Source organism: Triplophysa rosa, linkage group LG15 (assembly GCF_024868665.1).
Source record: "Triplophysa rosa linkage group LG15, Trosa_1v2, whole genome shotgun sequence".
Lineage (NCBI taxonomy): Eukaryota > Metazoa > Chordata > Actinopteri > Cypriniformes > Nemacheilidae > Triplophysa > Triplophysa rosa.
Window position 1 is genome coordinate 14143401 of NC_079904.1, and position 20323 is coordinate 14163723.

At 37.5% G+C, this 20323-nt stretch overlaps 2 protein-coding genes across 4 annotated transcripts in view; both read right to left on the reverse strand.

The window, feature by feature from the left end:
* ppp1r13bb (protein phosphatase 1, regulatory subunit 13Bb) overlaps positions 1-17737 on the reverse strand; it is a 42810-nt gene extending 25073 nt beyond the window's left edge. Inside the window, exons 1-3 of one of the 3 annotated variants that reach the window (XM_057352147.1) lie at positions 17287-17737; positions 16611-16701; positions 273-420 (exon numbers count right to left, since the gene is read on the reverse strand). In XM_057352147.1, the coding sequence (XP_057208130.1) occupies positions 273-420; positions 16611-16619 (157 nt within the window). In that variant the 5' untranslated portion in view covers positions 16620-16701; positions 17287-17737. The remainder of the gene's footprint in view (positions 1-272; positions 421-16610; positions 16702-17286) is intronic. The other 2 variants (XM_057352145.1, XM_057352148.1) reach the window with 2 other exon arrangements.
* Positions 17738-18576: 839 nt separating this feature from the next.
* atp5mj (ATP synthase membrane subunit j) lies at positions 18577-20069 on the reverse strand. The gene is made up of 4 exons (XM_057353293.1): positions 19959-20069; positions 19178-19301; positions 18990-19013; positions 18577-18726 (listed from the first exon to the last, which is right to left on the reverse strand). Exons 2-4 carry the CDS (start codon positions 19299-19301, stop codon positions 18713-18715), a joined length of 162 nt encoding a protein of 53 aa, XP_057209276.1. The 5' UTR covers positions 19959-20069; the 3' UTR covers positions 18577-18712.
* Positions 20070-20323: the final 254 nt, after the last annotated feature.

Consider the following 20323-nt stretch of genomic DNA (forward strand, 5'->3'; position numbering starts at 1 on the left):
ACGTGTCAGTTTCATTGTCCATGAAGTAAAAATATTCATTTTGCTTGCTGGAAACCATGCACCATGGCAGATTTCACCTGCTGTAAAATAACTGGGCTCATCACGGCTTCAATGACAGACACACTTTTATAACTCAGTGCTGACTGAAGGACTTTGAAAAGGCACTCTGGGCCAAAAAATGGATCCATCTGTCAGAGTTGAAGTGGCCGTTATGTTTGAAAGGAATAATTGCTGCCAGATTCCTCAACATACAGAATGTCAAAGGTACTCACCATTTCCACGCCAAACCTCGGCCAGGTGGCAGCCACTTTCCCCCGGTTCTTTACAGAACTCCACCACATCGCGGCATGTCGTCTCTGGAGTGATGGGCACCTCTGTAAGGGCCTGCTCCCCATCACTCAAATACACCGTTAAAATCATCTGAAAGAGAGAGGGAGAGAAAGAGAACAATATTTTAAGACCATACGTTAATAGGAGTGAGATGAAATGACTTTGTATATAATATCTAGACCCAAGTAAGAGAATCTCATTAACCCATAACACCACTAGGTGGCAGCGTCTTTGCTCAGAAACAACATCCTTGGCTGTCTGGTGATGTTTATTTCACAAGCAAACACACAGCTATTCTTGGCACGCAATCTGAAGCAGTTTTAATTTTAAACGTCTTGAAAAACCTACTCTTTCACAATTAGAAAAAAGCACACACGGGCTTCACAAAAAGATCAAAACATTATGCCCAGGTTCCGTTACATTGTCAATGAAAAGTTATAGCCCCTGCCCTGCCCACAGCTTAAGCCCACTCTGATAGATGATATTGTGCTAAAAGGGAGGAGCCTGTGCCTGTCAGATAGACAGTGACTGACGTGGGTGCTGCTGTAAGTGCAGTGTGACAGAGGAGAGATGTATGGTTTGCTGCAAACTAGAATGAGGTAGAAGGCTGGGAGAAAAGCAGAGAGGAAGATGTCGTAGGGATGCACCGATATGTACATTTTGGCCTATAACGATAACCAATAATTCTATAAATATAACATTTTCTGAGACTGACAATTATTTTTTCACCTTAAAATCATGTACCAAGCCTACTTTACACTAATTAAAGATTCTTTTAACTTTTCTGGTATATCAATGAACAAATTAAAGATGTTCTTCCAGAGCAACCCAGAAAGGTGTTCTCAATAGCCACAAGTCTAACAGGTCTCAAGGCAGAAAGCATTCAGACTGCAGTCGGCTTCAAACAATATGCTTCTGTGCCTATAATTTACACATTCATAACTATCTGCATACTGTACCTACATCAACAATGTTTTGATAATATCAGTAAGTGAATGATCATGACAGAAAGACATTACTGTACTGTATTTTAACTGTGAGCAGTGTGCAGCTGAAGTGGTTTAACTAGAGGAAATGATTCATAATTTATCAGCCTAAACTTTATTATCGGCCGATACGATAACATTAAAGGGGTCATATGACAGGGCTAAAACCGTATACACGATTTAAGGCTCAAAAAGGCTGTATTTTTAACATACCGTGCATGGTTGTATCTCCTCTTTGCCCCGCCTCTCTGAAACGCAGCGATTTTTTACAAAGCTCATTGCTCTGAAAAGCGAGGCGTGCTATGATTGGCCAGTTAACCAGTGCGTAGTGATTGGTCGAATACTGCAAGAGTGTGACATAAATGTAACACTTACCATATTTGAAACATCAAGTTCCAAAGCAATTGTACTGACAGGTACGCCCACCTTACTTGAGTATACATTTGGGTGGTCTTCGTCAAATCATACCATGAACTGACGTAGATTTGTGGGGGTGTGGTTACATGAGGTGTTTCAGGCAGGTCTGGGTGAGCATTCGCTTTTAGATAGAATGCATCTTTTGTTCCCACACTTTCATTTGTGCAATTTTACGTTTCTAATACATGCATGGGCAACTTATAACACACCATTTAATGACCATTTAACGGCCGATACCGATATGGCCGATAATTGATCGTGCATCCCTAAGATGTTGATGTTATAAATAACATCATTATTTGTATCACATTATATGTGCTAAACCATTTAGAATAAAATAACTGATAAGCTGTCCACATGCGATCAATGCAAACCTAAAAACCCTGATGGTACTGTACACTTTATGAATGCCGGTGAGGATTTAATAAACTTGTGACAACATACGTTACCGATACCGCACATTATAAAATAAAATATATTTGCATTTTGCATCTATAGCGCTTATTTTGATCTGCAGCTTTAGACCTTTTTTCTTTGACTAAAACGAATGCTTAAAATGTTTCTTCATTATTATTCTTAACGAAAAACTCAACAATCATAAAATAGCCTAGTATCATTACAAACGCACTTATGGTAAACTTTTACTAACAAAGGCGGATGGTATCCAAAGGAAAAACCACAGTTTCTTTGGATACCAATAGTTATTCATTCATTATTTACTTTTAATTAAACAACAAAAAAATAGTACACTGACAAACTTGCTTATATGAAACTGAATGTTTATTAACAAAACGAATAAGACTGATAACATTGTACCTGTTTTGTAACGTAAATAAATTCAAAGATCTTCGGATTTTCCCCTTACTTCAACACAGTTTGTGGTTTATTATTATTTGAAATGAAAATGCAACAATAAAACAAGGACAACACTACTTGCATCAAACGAAGAAATAAAACTTTTATTAATAAAAGCTCTCCTCCGCCTTGACCTGTCAAACATCGCGCCTCACGCCTCGCAAATTCTTGCGTCCATTGTTCAAATGAACTTTTTATTTCTTTAAAAGAAAAATGCAAAACTAAGGTGTGTCGGTAGCCAAGTAATGTAATAAGTGGATAGCCATTGCGTTTTTCCATGAGTCTGCTGTATGTGTTATGCGCATAAGCCGCATGCACACGTGCATGACTTTGAACTCGATCATCATTAAGTTATTTAGAGTAAACTGTTATCGACAATTAATCAATCGTCGATTAATCATCAACATCCCTACAAGATACACAAAATGACATCTGTTTGGAAAACAACTTATAGGCCTATCCATAAGAATATGTGAACATATTGCCATTGGAAAACTCCAAAGCAGAAGTCTGAACTTTATTTGGTAAAGAGTAACAGGTGCACTCAATAAATATCCTCTTATAAAACTATATGAGATCTTTAAACTCACTTTAGAGCATATAAAAAACAAAAAACTACAAATAAAATCTCAATTACAGTGTAAAAACAAACCCTACAGTATTCTGTGGAGAAGAAACATACCACACACACCTGCAGACAAACATCAGAAGTAAGCGTGAGGCACCGTAAAGTAGGCCACAGGTGGGCGGCACTGGTTTAGTTTTCATGATTGACAGGTGGGTTTGGTTGAAAACCCTCCTCTTCCAGCATTAGCACCCTAATGAATACTTAAACTTCGTCTAAGTGCTTCTGGGAGGTACAATTCCATCTCAACCCAAACCAAATACATTCCTGATTGCTAAAGTATTCAGGCAGAAGGGTGCTACAGTGCCTTACCACAGAGTGAAACTCAAAACACAGGTGTGTGGGTGGAGAAGAACTGCTGAAGCGCTGAAGAAAACCTGTCAAATCCTGAAACTCCACACACTGACATCACCGTCCATAGAGTTGAAGGTAACAATTGGAACGAGACGGTTTCAATGGACTTTGTGTGGCGCAATACTAGAGCTGAAATATTTAGGCCAAACACAAGGTTTTGTTTAAAAAAGGACTCTGTGCATTCATGCCACAATGGATTTTGTGTGGAGCAACACTAGAACAGAAATAAGTAGGCCATACACAAAGAACGTATGCGTGACGTATAAAGAGAGGTGCAAACTAAAACTGAAGATAGAACTACACAAGTGAAAAGCCGCCCTTCTAATAAAAGCTGAGGAAATCCCGAATAGACTTTAAGCACAATACAATCACTAATGTGACTATAACACAATGACACTGACACTGACATTCAACGGCAAGAAAAAATCTTAAAGTCTAAATTGAATAGGAACTAATTCTTAGCCCAGCCAAATACTCACAAACCTGCACAACATCAGTCTGAATGAATAAAAAAAATTAAGCAAAAAGGACAAAAATATAAAAAAGATATATTCATTTATCTGCAGATGAATATACAGTACACTCTTTTTTTGTCTCAATGGTTCCATAAAGAACCTTTGACATCTGAAGAACCTTTCTGTTTCACAAAGGTTCTTTGTGACGAAAAAAGGTTCTTCAGATTATAAAAAGGTAAGAAAGAATAGAATAGAATAGAATAGAATAGAATAGAATAGAATAGAATGAGCTTTATTGGCCATGTTTCCACATATGAGGAATTTGTTATAGTGACAGAAGCGCCACAGTGCAACAGAAAGACAGCAACAGGACAGAACACAGATGACAAAAAATATATATATAATAATAATAATAATAATAATATACAATAATATAGAAATAGGCAATGTAAAAACAGCAAAAACACAATATACAATATAGACAATTATGTATGTACAGGTCTGATATGTGCAAATTTGGTGAATAAATAATGTAAAATAGAGTTGTGTGTTCCGCGTTTAATGTCAAGTGTTCATAATATGGATTGCCTGAGGGAAGAAACTGTTCCTGTGTCTGGTCGTTCTGGTGCTCAGTGCTCTGTAGCGTCGACCAGAGATGGTTCTTTAAAGAACCTTTGACTGAATGGTTCTTTGTGTAACCAAAAATGGTTCTTCTAAGGCATCTTCTTTAAAGCACCTTTATTTTTAAGAGTGTAGGTTTTATTTACAGTTGCTCTCAGTTAGATATGGCAAAGAATGGATGTGTTAAAGAGCCCATTAGCAAGGGATGTGATGGAGCATTCTGAATCTTGACTTATTTGATAGAAAGTGAATTGCGAACAATTATGATAATATCTAGAATTTTTCTTGGTAATTTGAATCACCCACAGTATCAATATTGAGCAAGTTATTACCACCATTATATTCAATTTTCAATTTTATTTATATAGCGCTTTTCACAATGTGCATTGTTCCAAAGCAGCTTTACAGGAGCAAATAAGAAAAACATTATATAACGTATTATTACATACCATCATAAGTAGTTAATACATAAAAAGCATTCTTTTATACATCCCATTTAAAATCCCCCAAGCTTCACAGAGAACACAAGGTCTAGACAAACTGTCAAGCCCACAATTCTGCATTCACAATCCACTCTCACACTACATCAAGGAGAACAGGTTTTATCTTAACCAACCACCATCAATGACTTCTGCTGAAGTTACAAGTACGGCACTCGATCAATTTTCAATGATTAATATAACATTTCCATGCAAGAAAACCAAGGGATTTTGGTAAACAATAGGATTCCTACATCATGACAGTCCTGGGTTTTATTGTTATTCGGGGTCTGTTATTTTTAGCTCCCAAAAGCATCAATGTGTGACCGAGCAGCATCCAGTCTAATAATCCTTATTGGGTGGCACCAAAAGAGTAAAAATCATAAAACAGTACAAAACCAAGGAGAAGTGATGCCCTGAAAGGGATGCAGGCTCTAAACAGATTAAAGTAATAGTTCACCCAAAAATGGACACCATTGACTTAGAATGGAGACCATTTTTAGGTAAACACCCCAAAATGAAAATGATGTCTTGTCTTCATTGACTGACACTTGAGTTGTTCCAAATGTGTATAAATGTCTTTGTTCTGATGAACACAGAGAAATATATTTGGAAGAATGCTTATAACCAAACTGTTCTGGGGCACCATTTAATACCATAGTAGGAAAAATTGCTTAATAAATTTCTTTGTTCTGTTGAACACAAAAGAAGATTGAAGAATGTAGGAAAGTTTTTCCAACTAAGGTAGTCAATATTGGCTAAGAGCTGTTTGTTACAAGCATTCTTTCAAATATCTTTCTCTTTGTTCATTAGAACAATGAAATTTACAAAATACGACACAACTGGGTTCTCGTCATCTCATTGTCTTGTTAAGCTCTCTTGAAAAGTTAATAAATGTTACCTCAGAAAACGTGCCCTGTATTCTTTTTTCAGCAGAGTTAGAGGGCATACATAATTCAGATGTCCAAGACAGTCAACTCTTATTAGATTAATCTGAACAATGATGACTACTGCTTCTGCCAGCAAAGATGAAACATTCAAATCCCCAAATCTTTCCTGGCCCGGTGCCTCCCGCTCCTTAAAATCATCCTAATATAGCCAACCTGATCAAATTTATTACCATAATACTAAAGCAATTATATTAAGGGCAATATGAAAAGCCAGCTAGACAGTGTCTGAAAACAGAGACTCATGGCTTTCTTGGCAATGATTGGATGAAACCACGCAAACAAAGGGTTACTTCTTGGCACTACAAGTAAACTACACTTTTATAATTGTAAATATGGGTCTACAATATAGTGCGGTCAGTAGCAAGTAACCAAGATTTTGCCATTTTAAAGAATTAAAACATGAAATATGATGTCATATATTGGCAGAAACTGACAAAGAGGTGTGTTCACTTCTAAATAACTTTGTATAAATAACAAAATAATTAAGTTGTCTTAGTTGTTATTGTCACCTTGAAGCACAGGTAAAGATGTACACCAGCCACCCCTCCCATACCAAAGCAGAACATCTATTTGCATCACCTTTCCCCACTTAGATGCAGTCCGTCTCCTCCTGACCTCTCTTCTCAGCTGTCGGGCATGCTCCTTGTTCCAGGTTTTATCTCTAGGTTTTATAGACAGGCTGACCAGGCCACGCAGAACAATTGTCACAAACTTCTTCATCTCGCAGAGTGAAGCTACAGCAAACGCGCTCGGTGGTCACAGCACAACAGCGACGTGCAAAAGGATCCCTGCAGCGAAAAACCTTCAGTAGTCACGCTGGCTGTGTGACTGCTGAGAGCAAGAGTGTGTTCGAGTGGGAAAATAGGAAATTCAGAGAAGGACCGAGGGAGGGTGCTTCTCTCATCAGAATTGTGAAGGGTGCGTCACCAGGTCCCCTCTAGAACGAGACTCCCTTGAGTAAAGCGATGACAACATCCCAGAGCAGAGGAGCCGCAAAGGCTGTGAGGGTGCGTGTGGATTTTTAACCTGTGAGAGTTGTGTCTGCGAGACGTTAGAAATCAATTACTGCTTCAGCAAAGAAATCAAACAAGATGACTGAGAATGCCAACAATCACACCAAAGATTAAATTACACGTTCAAGCGGGTAGTTCACTGTCATAGTGGAGAGACATAATGGAGCATCTATGATATTTAGTTTTGCCAGATTTGAGAGACAGTGTTAAAATTAATTATTAGCTAAACATTACATTTAGCAAGAAAACTAAATTAATCCTAAATGCGAAAACACAGAAATTTCATAAAACCAAACAACTGGTCTGTGCTGCACTGACACCAACACTTGGCCAAATCTTCTTTCATATTTAAGAGTAGAGGACTATCTATTATTGATGCTGCCATGTTAAATTGCCACAAAAAAATTGAAGACCTGAAACATTAAGAAAAAAAACTCAAATGGAGACAAATTTTAATAATTAATGATCGAGTAGATTTTAGTGCCCGCAATTCCCATCCTTTGGGAGAAAAACTGAGAAATTATAAAATCCATTTGAAAAACTTTGAGACACAAGTAGGAATAACATTGATAAAGGTCTTCAAAAAGCTCTGTAAAATCTTGTATTAGGACAATAACTCATAAAGACAAAGTCCATGAAATAAAATGTGGACTTTATGCTGGAAACCATATTCCAATAAGCACTGTATATTTAGGCTATATGACCCTTAAATCCACTTTAAACCACCGCTCTTATGATTTATTCACACTTCCGGTCAGCTGCATGTGCAATTTGACCTCAAACGTGCAACGGTAAAAAATAGATCTGTATACAGAACACCACAGAACACACTATACAGAAAGCAAAAAGTATTATAGAGATGCCACCCAGTGTATATGGGATTGTACAATATCGCTGTTATCAGTGTTTCCTTCAACTTGGATTACCTAATAGGTCACACGTTCACGTGATACGAATACGCAATTCATCCCTGATAACAACATTCTACAAAAAATCTTCTTTTGTGTTCTTCGGAAGAAAGTCATACAGGTTTGAAATGACAAGAGGGTGAGTAAATGATGACAGAATTTTCATTTTTGGGTGAACTATCACTTTTTTTTAAACTGCAGATTTATGACTGCAGGGAGACGTGTGGTGAAGTAAAAATGCCTGGCCTTAAGTTTGCAGTGACAGAGCTTATGATATTACCCTCATGTCAGAATGTCATGACATCAATGATGCAATGTTATCAGACTACATGAGAAAAATAATTCATGGCTTAAATCAAATATGACCTTTGCTGAAATTAAATTGCTAAAGTGACAAAGTGACTTGAACTGTGGACCTGCTGCAACATCTACTATACTTTCACCTCGGTTAAATTTACCATCATGTATAACAAACAGAATCCATGTTTTTTAAGCACAACTAGATTGTACAGGATTCTGCGAGATAATGACCTTCACTAATATGCAAACTAAATTCTTGACTAAACGAATCCTCAAAAAGACAATGCAAAATACAGCATCATGGCTGATAGGAAACAATGATTTATTTGCAATTAGGTGTGTTCAAATATTCCTTCTGGACACTGAACTACATTGCTCAAAAAAATTAAGGGCACCTAAATCACACTGTATTAGATCTCAATGAACGAAATATCAAGGTTAAAACTCTTCACTTATATACGTTGCATAATGTTGTGAGAACAAAATAATGTGACAATGGTCAATAAAAGCCAAAATCATCAACACATTCAGGGCAGGAATTACAGTAAAATCACTGTAAAAAAATAAAGAAAATACTGGCTGATTCAACTTGTTTGAATTTCATCACGGTAACTCATAATGTAAGTCAGTAATGTGCATGGCCCCACGTGCCCGTATGAACTCCCAACAACAGCTGCGTCTGAATTCGCTCACTTGTTTACTCGTGCACTATTCCCTATATAGCGAATGCTAAATAGTCTACTATATGGGGAATAAGTGAATGAAAATGAGTGAACAAGTTCGGACACTGACGTAATATATCCTGCGTCTAACAATAATGTCGCGAACATTCGTCATAACGCTTGTATTACACCTGTGTGGCTTTATGGATTGTTTGGTAAAATGGTAAAGTTCATTTTTACATTATTTGTCACGTTTTAATGTATTAGCTTTTAATAAAGAGAACAAAACAAATGTTTGCCACGTTTATTTACTATTTCATTTATTGCGTTTAATAAAATTACTTGATATATTTCAAATGAAACATTGCTATATATAACATTCATTTAATCTGTTTATTCTCAAAAAGTAGAAAATAACTTGTATATAACAAAATAACAAGTGTATTCGTGGTATTAACAGTCACTCTCCTCCAGCTGATTCTAATAAGACGGTTGATTCGCGTTGTATCATGGGAAATATGAGTGAGCGATGTACACATCGGATGTACACTCAAAATCACAATGCACTGTGGGTAAAAAGTAGCGAACAAATGTAGGCAATGAGTTGTTTACTCAGAATTCGGACAACACTTAAAAATGACAAACACCTGATATAGTGCACTATATACTGTAGGAGATAGGGGGCGAATTCAGACACAGCTAATGACTGGGCATACTCCTGATGAGATGGCACATGGTGTCCTGGGGGATCTCCTCCCAGACTTGGATCAGAGCATAAGTGAGCTTCTGGACAGTCTATGGTGCTACTTGACGCTTCGGATACATAAGATCCCAGAGGTTCTCAACTGGATTAAGGTCTGGGGAACGTGAGGGCCAGTCAATGGCATCAAAGCCTTCATCATAGGGATGGGCGATATTATATCGTTTGCGATATACCGGTAGAAATTCCCCACACGATAGGAATTAGTCTTCCCGCGATATAAACGATAAATTCTAGTTGATGACTTATTTCTTTGTGAGACCCATTCACAGCTCATATGTGAAGCGAAAACGGGTATAGCGGAGGGCGGACGTGAAGCTGAGAAAGAGTTTGCACTAAAAGCTCTAAATCTCGTTTAGGTTGGCACTGTAGATGCATCCGAGTTAATGTTTAGTTTCACTTTCGTTTTATTTAAATAGTTTGTTAAGTATTCGTTGATAGTCATAATGCGTTACACCACAACATTTAGTTTGGCTAAAAGTATTTATTTAAACATTCGTTAGATGTTATGCGCGCGTGCGCAAATAGTTTAGTATGATTTCTTGCCTGTTATATACAGGATGAACGGAGCGTCCCGTGCGCAGCTCGCGCCCACATGTGCTCTCATAGCGACACAGCGTGCACAGCACTGCTGCCTGTTTACATACAGTACTTATGCGAGTTTGTATTACGTTATTTTAAATACGTTTATGAGCGTATAAAAGCATGGATTTTTTTTAATTAGATTTCTTTTATCCGCATTTTTCTGTTCTCTTTCTGTAGCGCGAGTCATAGACAGATTCAGTGTATGTTGTTGTGAGAAGAGAAGGTTCACACAGTTCAAGAGAGAGTGATTGACAGCGTGATGCGATCGATCGTTTCCACCCAACAATAGAATATATACAGTTTTAGGTATGACATGATGTGTTTATTGAGCTTTAGTTCATTTAACTTATCTTTACTACAACCTTTTGAAGTCGAATCTCACTATTATATTTTATATTTACAAAAATACTGTAGGTATATTTTAGGAGCTGTTTGATTTGGGGTAAGTTTTACTTTTTGATCATATTTGTTTTTCTGAGGGTCTAGACTACGTGCAGCTACTATCACTTGACGCAAAAAAACAGCGATGGATGGCGTTATGGATATATCGTCATTTTTATCGTTATCGCAAGAAATACCAGGAATTATCGTGATAGAGTTTTAGGGCCATATCGCCCATCCCTACTTCATCATCCAGAAACAGACTCTGGTCACATGAGGCCGGGCATTATCATGAACCAGGAGGGCTTTGCACTGCACCAGCATAAGATCTGACAATAGATATGAGGATCCCAATACTTCATAGCACGTGGAGGTCTGCGAGACCCTCTAAGAATGGTCATCCCCAGACCACCCTTGCTGTTGCCTCTCCAGCATACCTGTTGTCACTTTTATTTGCACCAAAACATTGAAAATGATTCACTATCACTTATGCTTCTTTACCGGGTTTATTGATATTCCTGAAGGTTAACTGACTAGGTGTTATGCTGTGATGATTAAGCGGTACCTTAATTATTTTAAGCAGTGTATATAGCTGTAGGAGGCACATTTTTATATGCTAACAAAAATATACAAGTTGGTTTAATTCCAGTATCTGTAAATCCAATACCATTTATATAATGCGAGTTGAGTATTTCTATTTTCTGGTGCATATCTTAAGATAGAAAAAGTGTTATTTTATGAAAGAGGAAATGGGTTTCATGGGTGCTTTGTGAAGGCCTTCATCCTTGGAGAATGTGCTTGATAAATCACAAGCATTCCCAATCCAAAAAGAGCTTTTAAAGCACAGAAGAGGCAGTGATTTTTCTTCAATACATGTTTGAGAGGATGTCTCTGACACAGTACCCAGCTTTCTTCCTAGATTCAAAGCTCTTGTGACAGCCACCATTCATATTTGAGGAGTTCTTCTATTCAAAGCATGACAGTTAAGCAGGAAGCATTAAGCAAAGTAAATAAATTTGTAATGAGCTCAATAGTGGGAAAAAGGACGAAGATAGACACACTAAAAAAAATTATTAAAGAGACAACACAAAACAGAAACAAAAGCTGTTGAATAATGCAGACTGCTTGTACCATCTTGTTTTCAAGGACAGGATCATAAAAGTTCAATACTCCATGACAGTAATGTGTTAACTATTAAACAATAAAACGATTCCTAGCTGTTATCAGTCTGTAAATGTGCAGTCTGCCCCAGTTGTGTTAAAGCTCAAAAGTTGCCTTTTTATAAAAAGGAAAAACTAAAGGCATGAGTTAGGGAGTGTGTTGAGGTTACTTCTGCCCTAAAGTGCCCCAACGACAGCATGTTAGCAGCTCACTACACTGGTCTTTATTGGCTGCCTGAGTCACACGCGCTGAGAGGATGAGACAAGATGAGAAGGGCACGCTCTCTTGCTGACTGACTCTGACGGCATAACAGAGCTGCAGGCAGCAGGGTCAATTCAAAATCCTGACATGTCCCATTAAAAAAAGCTGATTGGCTGAGGATGGTTTCTCTGAGCCTGGACCCACCAATGCGCTTTGCCCAAAGAAAAGTCCAAAAATGTAAACACGCTTTTGTGGCCTGAATGTGTGCTCATGTTCTGACAGAATCGTCCAAAACAATACAAAGACCCTCCATAACCTCAAATGGTTGAGGACAAGATCGGATTCAAAAAGACACTCCTCACAAAATAGCATCAGAATGAATTATAGTACTAGGAAGCTACAAAGCATATAACCAACTACCAAAATAGATTTGGTTATCTATTTGACAACTTTCCGTTAAGATCACAGATTCTCTAACTTTTTAGAGCTCGGTGCAAATCTTTGTGACTGCATGCAAAATGACTAGTCCTGCACAGAACTCCAAAAAAGATTTACACAGAATCTAAAAATGTGTCTGTCCCGTGCAGCTCAAAGTTCATTTAATATTTGGCCTAATTTTATTATGCTTTTCACAGAAATGGGAATCAAGAAGATTCTTTATGGGCCCGAACATGTCCAAACAGCACAATGCATTCTCATTAGACAAGAGTCTATTTTTATATTTTTCAGCACAGAGTTTGTTATAAAAGGACATGCACAGCTGTACCCAAGACCACTTTGAGTGATGGAAGGCAAGACCCCCTTTTAAACAACATGCCTCATAAAAACACCCAACACATAAATTCAGGGCTAATGTGTGCATACATGCAAATGCAAACAGAAAGTAGAAAGGCAGATCACAATAATAGAAGAATACTGCAAATTCATTGTGAAAGAGCTTAAATGACATGCATTATGTAAACAACACAAACTTATAGTGAATCAACAGTTATGCAGGGATAATGCGATGATGTATTGTGTGCTTGTGCTGTAATTCCTCCGTTACACGAAATGCACAGACCTAATAAACACTCCTTTTATATTTTATATTACCAAATCACTTGATTTTCGGGTCGTATATTGTTATCACTTCCTGTTTTTCCAGAGTTCGTTTGAAAGCAGACCAAGACCCATCTTTTCAGCAGTCTCGGTCCGCTTGTTTGGTGCGCACCAGGGTTCAGGTGGCAGCGTTAACACTTACACAAATAAACGGCACTAACAGAGGAATCGCACCAGAGTTTGTTTTAATCGAACCAAACATGTGAACACTCCCTTAGTTATCCAACTCTGCTGCGTGTGTGTTTGCTAAGCAGATCTGCTTATTATATGTGAAACTGGGATGATTTATCAGAGCTGCTAAATTTACCCACAGGAGTTTCTACCTGGAACAGGAAACAGAGGAAGTTAACTCATCACTTATCTACAAGGCCAACCAGCTCTGGTGGAGATTGTGAAATGCATCAGTTAACATGTTTCTAGCAACCTCAGTGGAGCACTGCGTTCTTTTGTAAACAATCGGAAAATAAAGTGCATTACATTCCACCACCACGTCTTATGATCTAAGTACACAGATGGTTTGCTTACACATTACACTAGTTCTCTCGATACAAATAACAACTAGTAAGTATATATGTAGGTATTTCCCATCGTGCAACTGCATTCCCAGCATGATAGAGTAATCTGGGTCACGGACGATGTCTCTTGTGTTTTGGCATGTAGGCTCTTCATCACAACCTGAAACACAGTTTTCAAAAGGCTGACCATGGAAAAACAGCTGTAGGTACAGTAAGTATACAGTCTACATTTTCCTACGGTCCGTTAATGTTGATTATCCCTTTAAGTTTTGTCAGAATAAGGAGGGTTCATAGTGCGTATGCTGGTCCAGAGGCGTGGTCAGAGGTTCTGGTGTCACAGCGTGAGACTGTAACACACAGCTGTAACCTTCAGACTGAACTCAGCCACACCCAGCTGTGTGTTTTCTGTTTTACTCTCTTTTGGTTGTTGCCATGGCTGTCAGCCAATTGCAGCACAGGAGCTGTATCTACACTTTCAGAATGCCAACCTCAGCATACAGAGAAGGTTTGGGGCTTCGGCATGCATCAACCCAAACTTTAGGTCCTTTGCTCGGGAGCTGCCTAGATCTAATCTTGCTTTCAACACCACAGAATTTGGGGTACACTTTAAAGCAGTAGAAAATCAATGCTAGTGGAGGGGAAATAGTTAATGTACACCGCCAACAGAGGAAAAGCCCACCCCCCAGAGGAAAAGCAATGTTTTTAAAGGGGTGCTGCAACGGTGCGTCATGCATTCTGAATTCTTTACAATGTTAAACGTGCTGTCTTCTCATGCTTAACATGGTCAACTTGTCAAAAAACAAGTTGGGCGAATTACGTAGTATTTCTGTGCTTGATACACTCCCCCAGCGATCGTACAGGTTTCTGAAAGTTTATTTCGAACATATAAAACTGTTTCGTAACTATTTTTCTTAGTCCCTTATTGGACAATTCTCCCGGAAAAGCACGCGGCATGCCCACGCGGCAGCAAGGAGAGCAGGAGAAGGAGCATGCGCAGACGTCACTTTCACTTGTGTGCAGGAGAGAGAGAGCATACTGCGAAGTTCAGGTGTTTGTTTGTTCACTGCATTTGGGTGATGAATGTTATATAAATGGTGGATATACCGCTGGATTTGGAGATCGTTTGAATCTGATATATGGAGCCGTCCCAGCGCTAAAAGATGCCGGACATGAACCACATGGGCTGAGTGAAACTGATGTCGGTGTTTTGTTGGCAATGGGTGCGCACGTGCTTTAGTTCAGCCTACCCCTCCTCCCCAAACGCGCCATATGCTTTCAGAAAAAATCGTTCAGCTGTATCTATCTTTTATAAATGTAATCAAACTAAATACTCTTCAAAGTTACGAAGTATGCAATACTACTCTATAGGTACTCAATATTAATATGAGATTGGCAGAAACCTAACACGCCTGTGTTAGGGCCGCTTTAATACAAATCTGTTCCATCCTGGTCAATCATGGGCCAGTATCACTTTTATAGAAGTAATAATGCAAACCTAAAATGACAGTGTGAAATACATTTTTTTTAATAAAAACGGTCCAATAACTAAAACATTTGCTTTCAAGCTATAGCAAACACAGGATCAATTCCAGATGTAATCAAAAAGCTGAAATAATGAATAGCAATGAAGGTTGCTATTAGATGGATTGTGTTTTCTGCTAAGATGTTCTGTTTGAGCTAGTAATAACCAGACAAGATATGCAGATATGTGCACAGCATTTGACACAATTCTTAAGTTATTATGTACATACATGTTGGTTTGAAAGTATAACCTAGAAAACAAACAGTTGGGGGCTGCTAATGTTCTTCAAAACTTGACAGGGAGATACAATTATCTTCACTGTTTACCCCAATTAGATGTGACTGACTGGCAACTAAATACCATTAGGATTAGTTTAGATAAGATAAGCATGAGAGGTAGTGGTTAGTTGGGTTGTGATAACCTAACAATCGCCATAGTGTCTGCAGTTAAGGCAGTAAAAAAAGGCACTTCAGGCAAAAAAATCCAATTCGTTAATAATGTAAAAGCATTGTATGTTAAATGTGCTTAACAAGGTTAATGTTTAATGATACAACGCTTCATTTAGAGTTAATGTGTGATCCCCAAGCAAGTCATCTGGTAGTGGCAACAGAGTGACATACTAAAAGTCTTTGTAAAGTATTAGAATCAGAAATGTTGCATGTAATGTTGCCTCTGTTGTTTCAAAATAATCTGATAAAAAACTCCCCATATCTCGAGGTCTCTTGAACAATAATTTAGTAAAATAATTAACATACTCTTGAATGTTGCAAAGCACAAAAATCACTTTTTCCCAATAGAAACTGATAATTAAGGGGCATGGCACTCATTATTATCATTAAGCTAAAAAGAAAAACTGTTTCCTAATGAGCCACAGAACTACAGCATCATAAAACTAAAAGCCATCATTAGTGCATGCTGAGCTTTCTGCATGTTGAGGTTAAAAAAAACATGATTCAAACTGATCTGTTAATGTAATGAACTTGTTGGCTACCTCCGGTAGAGGCCTTTTACTGAAAAGTACTGATCTGACAGATGGATTTAAAACAGAACAGCATGAGCCACACATAGCCTTTCTACAAGGGGGATATTCCCATTCACAGCCCATTAGCAGCCTACCTAAATATGGTCTCAAGGACAATTCAATAGGCAAACATTTGCAGTACATTTAGCAATTAATACATTTCTTGTAAATGCAAAAGTGATATAATCCATGTTAGGTCCAAGCAGGTTGACCACAGTTAATGTGCATCAGTTTTTGTATTTTATGTTTACTCCAACATAACACTCTTATAAGAAGTCCCACCACCTTGACACCTCAGTCTGTAATTCGCAAATGATACTGACAGTTTACAAATATGTAAACAAACTTACATGAAGTACTTGTGACACTGCTGATTCATATATCTTACAAAATAGAAGAAAGAATACTCACAGGCATCATCTTTACTTGTGTCAGAGGAACATCTGCTCTTCAGAAAGCTTCACTTTGCCTTTCACAAGATCCAACCCGAGATCACAGTCCTCTGTACATCAAGAAAACAATAACTTGCAGTATGTACATAACACATGACTATACACCAAGCTGCACACAGGCCAAACAGGCCATAACCCAATGTCGAGATAAAAAAAACTGCGATAAAAATATAGTATAAAATAAATAAAGTTTTAACGTGATAAGCCCCTGGTTATTAAATAACCCACTGTAAGCGGAGAAGGAAAAGCGAAACAGACGCTTTAAAAGACGCTCACCAAACTGGAAAATCAGCTGTGTGGGTAGAAATAGCAGATGTTACACGTTCTGTATCTTTACACCCACAAGGAGTCCTTAACTCACTTTCTCCTGACAGCGAATGGGTTATTTATATCGACTGTGTTATACATCAAAGCAACAACACATGTTTTAAAACAGCTCATTCGATGTTTTTTTACATTTAAGGGCGTTTATTTCAAAGGTTTTGCCTTTGTCAACACTGTCTGTTTCAATCAAATGGTTCTCACTCACATCTGTTAGCCAGCTAGCACGAACAGAAACATCGGTAGCCAGGAATTGTTAACGTAAAGTTAAGTAATACACAACAGTCGTTAACAAATTACACATTTATACTCACGTGTCACGTGTAAATATGTGCCATAATTCTTAAAAAACCTCCATGTGGTGATACTAGTTTCCTTGAATACTAAAAGAAGCCCAGTATCGAATAACTCGCGAGACAGCTAAACTAGTTAGCCTGCTAACTGAAGCCAGGTAAAACACTTTTCTTCTCTAAGCAAAGAAACAAAATCAAAACACGCTCTTCATCTAAGTGCGGTCCGATATAGTATTATATCTCTAAAAAAACGACACAGGTATGGTAGAAGTGTTGTTTGAGAGAGCAAGCCGAGGAGGCGAATAACATGCAGCTCTCTCTTGTTGTGTTGGTTAAATGATGGCACGCGCCGATGTGGAATGACAGGAATGTACAGCGTAGTGACTTCTGGGTGTTTGTGTGTTTACCGGGATTTAAAATGGGTATACGCCTCGAGAATTTGTCATTGAGAAAAATAATTAGTCAACAACAGGCGTGAAAGCAAGTTAGACTTGCAAGCGTTCAAGGAAAAAGCGAAGCAATATGACAGTCTGGGAAAACCAGGCTAGTCTCAAAATAATTTTAAGATAACAAGCATCAAAGTTTGATTTTAACCATTAATGTCACTATAATTTCAATCTCTCAGTGAATATAATAAAGTTATCTAGATTATATTTTCACATAATGTTCTTTACATCATGTAAGGACTATTTCATGTAGAAAAATCATAAATGTCATACATGCATGAGCTTTCTTCTAGATCTAAATTTTTTGTTAATTTCATATTATAAATATACCCTGAGATGCATGAGTGTTTTATATGTTTGAGATTGATTGTTTCAGCTCTTCATTTTTAGCTCAGATACAACAAAACTTTAAAGGGATATTTCACGAAAAAAAAAGAAAATGACTTTCTTTAAACACTCAGTACTTATCGATCATATAAACGCCATATTTCTACAGAATAAAATAATCTGGGAATAAAAAATGGAAAGAGTTTAAAATGTAAAACACAGAATTAAAATGCGAAATATTTATTAATACTGGGTCGCTTATCATTCTAAGCACTGAATATGAAATACTTTCAAAACAAGACTCATGAATATTTCACTCGTTACAGAACATAAACTTATAATAAAGTATTATCACAAGGATTTTAGTGGAAATTCAATAACTTTGTCACCATTAAACAAACTAACTTTCAAAGAGTCTTGTTTTAACATTTTATTTTCATAAGTTAAACTGTTCCATGTTTTATGATATTAGGTATCACAGGTGTATACCCGTATCAATTGTATTTCCTGCATGACAGAATGAAAGACTACAAGTGAGTGAATTATCAATAGGGTGATCCAAATCAAGCATTTTATTCTTTCCATAAAACAAAATACAGATATCCAGATGAAGTTCTTCTGGGGAAGATTTACAGAGGAGGCATGGGGAATGACACTCTTGCCCAGTGGTCCAATCAATGGGCAGGCTCTGTTAGGAATAAAGGTAAGGTTATATTTCAAAAGTTTATTGACACGTCCCAGAGAAATTAATATTTGTAACAGTTCCTCATACATTTTAGTGGTCATTGTCATCTTTGTGCTTTAAATTCGTTTATAGATAACATTAGGATTTGTTATCATAATATCTATAGTCATTTCACTACATTTACCAAAATGTTTCAACAAGCAAAGGTTTGAGACAAAATAACCATATTGAAAAACCTACAGTGAATTACAAAAAAGTTGACTTACTTGACTGCACTGCTTTCTTCTTTCCTGCAAAACATCAACACGTGTTAATACTTTACGACTACAAGCATGTCTGTGCTTTTAATTTGTAAAATTAGCAGCCATGTCCATGCAACAAAAAGCTCTGAATGTGGTTTATGCTGTTTTAACATAGACTACTAAATAGCTCTTTAACAAACTTGACTTCTCACCTCCATATGAAAGTTTGTAGTACATAAAGGTCATGATTCCTACACCAACCCACATCTCCTGGTATGCCCTGGTGTAGTAAGGGGCCACCTTTGTCCACCAGCCAGCAAATGCACCACCTGCCATCTAGTGACCAGAACATAAGGATGCACGTGATTTTTACTACACAGTTTATTAATACATTATGCATCTGGGCTAATGATGAGCTTGCTTTAAATGTGTAAACAACAACCATGTTAAAAAAATATCCCAAAAGCAAAAAGAAAAGATAAGTACCTTCAAGGACACAAATCAAACATTCGTGAACCATTCAAATCCAAGTATCTTAACGATAAGGTGTTTAGAAATCATGCATTTTTAAGATAATGTAACATCATAACAAACACGGTGTTTCCCTGGCTGTCGGAAAAGGGAACGCTAATGTCAAGCGGTTTAACGTTAAATGACAGATCGTTAACGCGTGCGGTCACTTCAATATCGAAAAGAACCGCAGTTTCTTTCCACAGTCTAACGTTGCCTAAGGGGCAATCGCTATTCCCAACTAGACTGAGAAAATATTTGCGTATTGATCTGTGTGTGCTACGTAGATGTCAAGTTTGCAAAGTGCACTTGTCGATGTTAATTCATTGAAGGCGTTGAGCAAGGCCTTGTCGTTTATGGCATAATAAGCCAAGAATATTGGTTCAAACGAGAGTCGCCTTCTTGTACTGGCCAGTGATGGTTCAATAAGCTACAAATGAACATTTCTTGTATTTCATTAAGTAGAAATGTACGTTAACTCACCTCTAGAAAGTAACTGCGCTGGAACACTCGGAGAAGGTCACTGTTCTAGGCTAGCTTGGTATGGGAGACACAACGGAAGATGTCTACAGGCTTCCGTTTAGTATATAAAAGCCGAACTATCAAAATAAAAGTCTTAGTGATTTTAAAAAGTGTTTCCAATTTTATGATTAAGGTATCATTATTTCACCTTAGATCATTGCTGTAAAATGTGATCAATAAACGAATTAGCATTACAAATTTCCTTCAGTTCTGAGACATTTTCACATTAACGAGGTTCAGGAAAGGCTCAAAACATTGGACACAAAATAAGTAAGCCTTAAAGGGATAGTTCACCCAAAAATTCTGTCATCAATTACAATTAATTA

Bases quoted from the DNA above. Each gene is read 5' to 3' on its own strand.
- atp5mj (XM_057353293.1), bottom strand. From the start codon at position 19,301: ATGGCAGGTGGTGCATTTGCTGGCTGGTGGACAAAGGTGGCCCCTTAC. The intron at 19,014-19,177 runs GTGAGAAGTCAA...GATGTTTTGCAG, and splicing joins CTACAAACTTTCATATGGAG to GAAAGAAGAAAGCAGTGCAG.